The sequence below is a fragment of the Manihot esculenta genome, chromosome 14, assembly GCF_001659605.2.
Source record: "Manihot esculenta cultivar AM560-2 chromosome 14, M.esculenta_v8, whole genome shotgun sequence".
Classification (NCBI taxonomy): domain Eukaryota; kingdom Viridiplantae; phylum Streptophyta; class Magnoliopsida; order Malpighiales; family Euphorbiaceae; genus Manihot; species Manihot esculenta.
In genome coordinates, this window is record NC_035174.2 from 19,697,520 (window position 1) to 19,706,773 (window position 9,254).

The following is a 9,254-nucleotide window of genomic DNA, read 5'->3' on the forward strand; positions in this document are numbered from 1 at the left end:
TCTAACGGCTCATATTTTGACTAGAAAATTTATTAAATATAATCGTTTTTATTTGGAATAATATCTTTTTATTTGATAAAATTTTATTCATGAGTAATTTTATTTTAAAAAAAATTATTTATTATATTTTTTTTAATTAATTGTTAATTACTCAAATTTTCAATCAATACAATAGAACATATTAGACAGTCACTTCAAAAATATCCTTGCTGGCGTTATCTAAAAAGTAAATGATAGAAGGGCTATAATCTGAAATGGGCGGCATAAGCTTCCAATTCATTGTTGATCAACCGCCTACCCATAAACAAACTCTCACCATAAATGACTAAATATTAGTATGAAGAAGAAAAAAGAAAAATGACAAAACAAAAGTCCATTGCTTGTTTCCCAACCTGGCTATAATATAATTCTACCCTTATCTCCTTTAACTCTCTGTTTGGATTGTAGTAAAGTTGAAGTAAAGCTATTAAAAGCTTTTCAATTCTACTAAAATTAATTATTTAATACTTTCCTGAATTACAACAAATTAATAACTGTTATTTTAAAACTATAAAAATTAATTAAAAAAAAACTATTTATTTAGTCATTGCAAATAACGGTTTAAAATGCAAAGATTTTAATTATATTTAAAATTAGATTAAATAAAATAAAATTAAGAGTATTTGTTATAATTGATAAAAAGCAGAAAGTGTAGCAATAATGTATTGAGTGAAAGCAATTATAGCATGTGGTAATCTGTGGTGCACTTGAAGTTAGGTTAAATGTCACTATGGACCTTATCCAATAAATTAAATATTTGATTTAATGATGAGGCAAGTGGGAATATTTTACGAAGAAGATCACTCCTTTATATAGTGAGCAGTATTCGGTTCAAATCGAAAAATTTGATCGAATCGAATTGATTTAAAAATTAGTTTGATTTTTTATACATTTTAGTTCGGTTCGGTTTTTAATTTTAAAAATTTCAGTTATTTCAGTTTGATTCGATTTTAATTAGAAAAAAACTAAAAACATCGAACCGATTAGTGATAATAATATGTTTTTTCAATAATTTAGAGAAATTAAATTATATTAAGATTAAAATATTTTAATTAAATTCTAATATATTAAAAATAAAGTGAAAAATAAAAAAATTATTAAAAATTGAAACCAATCAAACCGAACCGAATCAAATCGGTTCAGTTCGATTTGGTTTTTGACCAAAATCGATTCGGTTCAATTTCCATAAACACTAAAATTTCGATTTTTAATTTATTCAATTCGGTTTGATTTTGAACCGAACCGACCGAATGATCACTTCTACTTCTTTCACATCTCTCACTTGAATATTGTTCATAATCTCATATAATTTTATTAAAAATATCATTATATGTATATATTTATATTTATATTTATATTTATTTTACAAAACCCAATTTAGAGAAATTATTTTGGTGAAAAATTTGTGGATATAAAAAAATAAACTAAATTTATAACCTTTTAGTAAGGTCCATTATAATTGCTTATAACTAATATTTTTCATATTTTTCTGAGATTTAGAATATTAAAAAAAATTAATCAATAAAAAATATTTTTTAATAATTTATTTTAAAAAATTAACTTTTTAATAAAAAAAATCATTTTTTACACTTTAAAAATCTTATTAAAACTTTAGATTTTTAGAACTTATATATATATATATATATATATATATATATATAATGCTTTCAAAAAATATATATATATATATTTGTTAATATATTTTATTTTTAAAATTAAAATTAAATAATAAAAAATAAATTATTTTTGATATTTTTTCACAAAATTATTTTTTAAAAATAAACAAAGCCTTTAATTTTATAATAATTTGTCTATCCTAACTTAATACGGTAATTAAATACAAGAAAAGCAATACAATAAATATTTTCTATCAAAAATATTTTTTTAAATATAAATTATTTTTTGAAAATAAACAGTGTCTTAATTTTATAATAATTTATCTAACCTGACTTAATATAGTAATTAAATGCATATAATTTTCCTGATAGACTTAAATTTTGAGTCTTCACTCTCCAAATCTCTTAATATTTTGTAATTATTTTTTTTTTTTAATTGATATCAATCAACAATAATTAACCAGAAATCATATTTTCCATTGGGCTTTCTACAGAGCTCAGATCATGTTGGTAAAGAGTCCAAGCCCAAGAAGTGCCATACAAATGCCATTATGGATGGATTTTCTTTTCTTTATTAGTTTATATAAAATTAAGGGTAAACTGCAATTTAGTCCCTCTAGTTTAGTAAAATACAATATCTCGTCCCTCTGTTACCGTAAAATTTTCAGTTAACCTTCCGTTTATTTTAATGAAAATGACTAAACTACCCTTTAAGTAAAAAAAAACTCAAACAAACATACACTTCATCCCAACACAGGAGGAGGAGGAGGAGAAGGGACGAAATGTTGTATTTTACTAAACTAGAGGGATTAAATTGCAGTTTACCCTTTTATTAATTAATTCTCTTCAGATTTATTCTATTTTATTATCCATTCACTAATTCGTCATGCATTAAGAATATATAACTTTTATTTGTTATTTCCTTTGTTCACTTTTTTAAATTTATTGTAATATATAAATTAATTATTATAACTTTATTTTATTATTTTTTTTTTAAAAAAAAATTTTAATGGTATACAGACTCTTAACTCTAAGAACATAATCGCTTTGTGGTATAAATCCAACATGATTTTGCAATTTCTCCAAATAATTGGAATTAGAAGCAGAATTTGCTCATAGACTTCGACCATGTGGGGAATTGCAGTAGAAAAGAGCTGGCCTCGTACTGTTTCAAGTTGAGGCAGCATGCAAGATTCAGGGAGTTCTAAATAGTAATTATTTGAAGTTAACTTTCTAATTTGACTAAATTTTAATGAATCAAGCTTCAACTTACCAAACTAATAAACAAGATAAATCTGAGTCGAGCTAACTGTGAATCAAGTTCGAATAGGACAAAACGTAAACAGAGCTCAAATTTGAGATTAGTAAAAATTTAATGATCAAGTTTGAAATCTATTAAAAATGACTTTGAATTTAGATTTGTATTTTAAGAAAAAAAAATTAACATAAAATATTAAATTTAAATTCCTCAAAAACTAAATAATATCACATGACTTTAAAGAATAAGATTCAGTTACTAATGAGCTATAACTCTTGAAGTCATTCAAAATTATAAAATTATTACACCCAGTTCAACTAAAAAATAAAAAAAAATAGTTCCCACCCAATTCTTACAGGAGCTGTGCAATATGACACTATTAATTTAGATGAAAACCTTCACAAACCTCACGAATTATAAGGGAAAAAACATTAGGATTTGACCTCGAATGTTAACTGAACAAAAGTTCTTTAAGATGATCAATAAAAAAAAAAGTGCCGTATCATGGAACTCTTTCATAAAAAATAGCCTTTCCCTTCTTACATGCTTAACCAGCATGTTTTCTTGGTGATCTAAGCCTAAAACAACAAATCACTATCATAAGCAAAAGAACAAAATGGCAAGAAACCTGCTACCTTGAATAATATGGTGGCAATGAACAGAGTTCTAAAGCTCTAATTTGACAGTCTCTGAATTCTTATTTGTCCATGATGCTTTTATTCCTTTCCACCAATGTCGCATCCTGTTGGAGACACTGTTCACATGGCTCTTCAGTGTCTCACTTGCAGTCTTGATTCCTTCGGCAATCTTCTCTTTCCAGTCATCCTTTTTGCTCTCTTTCTCTCTCAGAACTTTTGCCTGCAAGGAGTTGGTTTATTGCAGTTTAGTGAAACAGTGAGACCTTGAAAAGAAAGTTTAGCCCATTAATTTGGATGTTGTACCAATTTTGAAGGGAAGTTTGTCTCGTCATCTTCATCTTCATCTTCATCATCATCAGCTTTTTCATTACCAAAGTTTTTCATGTTCATCAGATCTTCCCTTGAATACATTTGCATGTTAGGTGCTCCTGGCATCCCCTGAAGTAGATCGATACAAATCAGAAGCTAACTTGATGTAAATCATATATAGATATAATTTTGGGCAAGGAAACAATGACTACCTCCATGGATCTCAGTATTTTCTCCATTTCAACCTCTTTAGATGGTTTTGGCACAAATGGTTCTCCAGGAATCCTATCCTAAAACACAAGGGAAAAACAAAAATTACCAAAAGCTGAACTTAGAGCTTTATCATCCTCATATTTAATGTGCATATATAAGCAATATTGATAAGTGTGGCCATATAAGGTTACGAGTGTTCTGCATGATATCCTCAACCGTAGATTATTTTTAATGTTCTATGACAGGAATAACAAGACAAGTACAGCAACTAAGGAGAAGAAACATTTGAAGGTAAATGACAAATAAAATGTCATTTGATGAAGAAAGTAGATGCACAGAGAACTTATCATGGTCCATTTTTTTAAAAAAAAATTACATACAAAATTATAGATTATGGCATTTCTGCAATTTAGATCTACTTTGTGCTGCAAAGAGACTTCATCCTATGAAGTTGAACATGTATAATCAAATATATATTATAGTTGAAACTGAAATACTGCTGTCTAATCCAGAAAAGTAATATTAGCCTACTATGCAAAATTACAGCATGCTACCAGCCTTTTCATTAGTACATTTACCCTTAATAACAACTGAACTCATTTCAAGTATGAGAATTTTGGTACATTAAAGGATCATCAATCATGCAACAAAAAGCAGATTGACATGTCACAATATTCTTGAGATAATGGTCACATATCACATAATCAACAAAAAAACCAACTTAACTGTTTTACAACAGATGCAGTTACCTTGGGAACTGGAGGTGGCTTCTTTCTGCATGCATTAGTCAGGTCTTTGCACAAATAGTTAACCACTGAATCAATGCTGGGCTTGAAGCTAAATATGTACTCAGCAATATCAGTATCAGAATTCCCCAGAACCTGCAAGACCAAGATATTATAAAATAGTGTTAAAACTTGACTAGAAAAATATTTTCCAGTGACCAGTTTTTTTAACTACTTCAAACATTAGAAAATGTGAAAAATGCTTTCTTGAGCCTCAGTTTAAAAACTTTATATGCAGCCAAGTTGATTTGCCATGAAAAAGCACCAATAATAAATAGAATTTCCAAAACCTCACCTCCTGACAAGTCCGCTCTATTGTCTTGCATTCAGAATTGCATTGACCTTCAGCTTCTTGTTCTACCAGCTACAAGAATACCACTTCTAGAATTTAGCAAGTCAAGGAAACATTGAAAAGAAAAAGTATCAAAATATACCACTGATTTTCCACATCCTCAAGTCCCACTTATTTTACTGTGATTGTAAGTTGAGAATGGTGAACTTATTTTGATCAAAAAACAAATGAAACCAATGAAACTAATCTCACCTCTAATTTATCCCCTTGCTCCACTATGTCAATCTTCATTATCCAATCAGCTTCTTCCTTCTTCAAGTGACACATATTCTCTGCCATCTCAATGATTTGATACTCTGAGATCTAGCAACCCCAGAAAATGCAAAACCAAATATTCAAATCAACAATCAAATCCTACCAAGTACCAAGACCAATATAACCCAACAAAACTCAAACCAAACCCAGTTGGTCAAATTACCTTCTTGGGTAAGAACTGAGCCTTCTTTTTTTCTACCAGCTGGTACAACTCCTTTGCTACCTTTTCACATACTTGGCATTTGATGTATGGTATGTCCTCTTTTCTTGCACTAAAAACAGGTTTCTTGGCACAGAGAGAGACTGGCACACATGTTGATGCCACCAATAAAGTCACTAAAACTACCAGTATTTGCTTGATATTAGCCATGCCTCTCTCTCAAGCTGCCAAATCAAAGGCTTTATTTTTAGACCTTCCTGCATGAGTAAATGTTATAAAGGTAATATAAGGTCATAAAGCCAGGGTTGGTAAAGAATAAAAAGGGAACTCCAAAGCGTGCAATAGAAGACAGTTTTGATAAGGCCAAAAGTTGAATCTCATTTTGTACAAATAAAACTTATGACTTGTAATTTCAATTTTAAGGAAAGTTCCTATTTGCTTTTGGAAAAGGAACACAAATATCTTTTTATTTCCAAATTTCTCTTATTTCCCTATGTGGACATTCACTTTCCACCACATGGTATCTGGGAGACGGGTAAAAAGAAAATCATTAAAAAAAAAATTTAGACATATATTCTGTAGTTCAGTAGTTGATGTTCACGCTGCAGGTTTCATTATAAAAAGACAAATAAAACAAAACTCTTAGTTTTCTAAAATAATTTCTTCACTTTTGTTTATTTTTCATCAGCAGATATTTCCAAATTTTCAACATGACAATAGAAGCAATAAGCATCACACAATCACTAATTTTCAATTTGAGCCTACACTTGTTCTCTCATCTGCCCTTTTGCAATCCAATTCTTCAAAGCAAGGGTAACTATTTCTGGTCTAAGTCACACTCCATTTGAAGGTTTCCGGTTTCATTTTAGGATAAATTACTATTTAGTCTCTGAGATATAGGATAGTTAGTCTCTGGTTTTGAAAAATACATTCAAATGTCTCTCAGGTTTTAAAAATTCTACTAGTTAGTCCCTTTGTTAATTTTAGCCGTTAAATTCTAAGAAAAAGTCTAAAATACCCTCAATTGGAAAGACAAATTAGTTTGCATTTTTAATCAAAACTGAAGGACCAACTAATGAATTTTTTCATATTGTATGGACTAAATAGTAGAACACCTAATGCCTAAAATTAATGAAGGACTGATCAGTAGATTTTTTAGTACCTCAATGACATTTTAATGTGTTTTTCAAAATAAAGAAACTAAGTAGTGAGTTTCCCACACCAAAAAAACTAAATAGTAAACTACCCTTCATTTTAACTATTTAAAGATCATGCAAAGCAGATACATACATTTGTATTTTAGACACAACAAGATCACAAAATAGTATGTTTTTAAACACAAAAAGATCACAATATAGGCATTTCATAATTTTTACCATCAACCCTAACTACACAAAGAATCAAGTATGGAAATCACATAATACCTCCTAAAGTTGAAGTGAGCTTTCTTACACACTTCCTACCATTAATTAATAAAACAGCATTTGTTATTCAAGAAATCCAGCAGAAAAGAATTGCATATTCAATAGGTCTTGAATGTTAAACTGAAACATTTATTTGGAGAGTTTCCACACAGGCCAACAGCCTTAGCATTCAAATTCATACCGATTTGTCTCATCACTAGTAGCATTCAAACGACCATTAAAACTAAAATTCAACAATCATTATATCAATAACTAGACAAACCATCAAAATCAAACTATCTCAATGAACAAACTCTCAATCCAAATCAAGCATCCCCATTCAACCCCCCAAAATCTTAGCATTGAATTCAGAATTCTGAAATGTAAATGCATAGTGAAAAATTAAAAACAAATTGAAAAACAACAAATGAATTAAAGAATATATTCAAAATTACCCGGGATAGTTATCTCAGTTTATTACTAGAATAAGAGTACAAACAAGAATTCCAAGCTGCGATCTGATTTCTGCCGTCCTCGAAGTATCTCCAGTCGCGAGTCGAGTCTGAATCGGGACGAAGCAGAGTCAATATGAGGTTGCTGGATGATTGGTGAGCTCCAAATGATGTCCACCAAGTCTACTTTGAATCAGAAACGTCCAGGAAACATGGTTGATCACCTCCTTCGTATGGGAAGTTGTATGAGAGCTATTGTGGCGGAAATTCTTTTGCAGCTGAACTGAGAAGGGTTGCAATAAAGAACTTCGCTACGGCAGAGAATGGGCTTCTGGGTCTGTCCAATGGCGGTGACTCGGTTAGATCTAGGCTGCCTTGTTGTTATCTTCCTACTCTCTTTCTCCAGTCGCTACCAATGGAGAGAGAAACAGCTCTCTCGGATGTTAAATCAGGTGGAGGAATGAAGATAGTAGAAAGAAGGAGAAAATGAGGTTACAATATAACCGGAAATGGGTTGTTTAGATCGGAAACCGAAAGGATCTTGAGTTGGCCGGAGATAGCCTATCCTCTGCCAGTCTTGGTTGTTTCGGCTGCTTCTGGTCTGATGCGCATAAAATTTGCGTTCACAATTTAACAAAATTTGTAAGATAATTTACACTTTAATCCCTTAATTTTAATATAATTAATATATCAATTCCTATATTTTTAAAATTTAATAGTAATAGATTCATCCAAATTAAAAATCTCTTAATATATTTTTATAGTTAAAAATATAAAAATATTTTTATTATACTTTCTAAATGGATAAACTACACTTAAATTTTTAAATTTTATTATAATTAATAGATTAATCCTTATATTTTTAAAATCGAACACTTAAATTCTTCTATGTTCAGTACGTCCTCCTCTATTATAATTTAAATATTTTGATCCTTTATTTTTTTTATTTTCAAAAGGCTAGTCTAACTAATAATACTTTCATGCTAAAGATTGCTTGAGATTGATTGGGAGGCTGTTCAAATACCGAATGAGCTCTGGGCCAGAATCTCAAGGTCTAAATACAAAATTCCCATTGGACATATTTGTAATCATATTGTTAACAAACAACGCTCCAACCTTTGGCATGAAACACATGCAATGTAGAGCTCTTTGAGAGAAACTTTATGTTGGTCCCTTTGGCAATGGTATGAAACTAAAGTTTTGGACGGATCGCTGGCTGCCTAATGGCGACAAGCTTGTAGACATGGCGACCAGAATCATTCCAGAGCCTTTCTGGCTAACACTGTAGCCAACTTGCATGATGTTCAGTAGGGATGGTTTTAGGAGCGACTAGGGCCTTTCTTGCCAGCTTCTGCGCTTCTCTCAATAGCCACAAACAGCCCGACCTACTCTACTCTGAGTGAGGATGGATTTTGTTGCATGTACATAAGCTCATGTTGTTTCACTATAAAGTCAGCCTATGCTCTTCTCGCACATATGGATGATCGGCCTTCTAACGACCTCTAGAAGATGATCTAGCAATGGCATGGACCACAAAGGATCCGTATGTTCCTATGGCTGGTTGCCCGTGGAAGATATATGACCAACTTTGAGCGAGCGAAACAACATCTCAGCATAGAGAGCAAGTGTCCCTTTTGTGATGGGGAAGTTGAATCTCATTGTAACGACCCGAAAACCGGACTGCTACAGGCGCTAGGATCCAGATCGACTTAAGGTCGCCGAGACCCGTAGCAAGCCTAACATCATCCTGCATACCTGTTTAATCCCATACATA

General features: G+C 30.8%; 1 protein-coding gene across 2 annotated transcripts; it reads right to left on the reverse strand.

The window, feature by feature from the left end:
* Positions 1-3,330: 3,330 nt before the first annotated feature.
* On the reverse strand, positions 3,331-8,100 carry LOC110600195. Of its 2 annotated transcripts, none has more exons than XM_021736989.2 (8): positions 7,484-8,100; positions 5,629-5,849; positions 5,403-5,513; positions 5,154-5,222; positions 4,823-4,954; positions 4,073-4,150; positions 3,855-3,989; positions 3,331-3,771 (listed from the first exon to the last, which is right to left on the reverse strand). In XM_021736989.2, the coding sequence occupies exons 2-8, from the start codon at positions 5,833-5,835 to the stop codon at positions 3,580-3,582; spliced, it is 924 nt and encodes a 307-aa protein (XP_021592681.1). In that variant the 5' UTR covers positions 5,836-5,849; positions 7,484-8,100; the 3' UTR covers positions 3,331-3,579. The 2 variants fall into 2 exon arrangements, with proteins under 2 accessions (XP_021592681.1, XP_021592680.1); XM_021736988.2 differs by having other exon boundaries at positions 5,629-5,882.
* Positions 8,101-9,254: the final 1,154 nt, after the last annotated feature.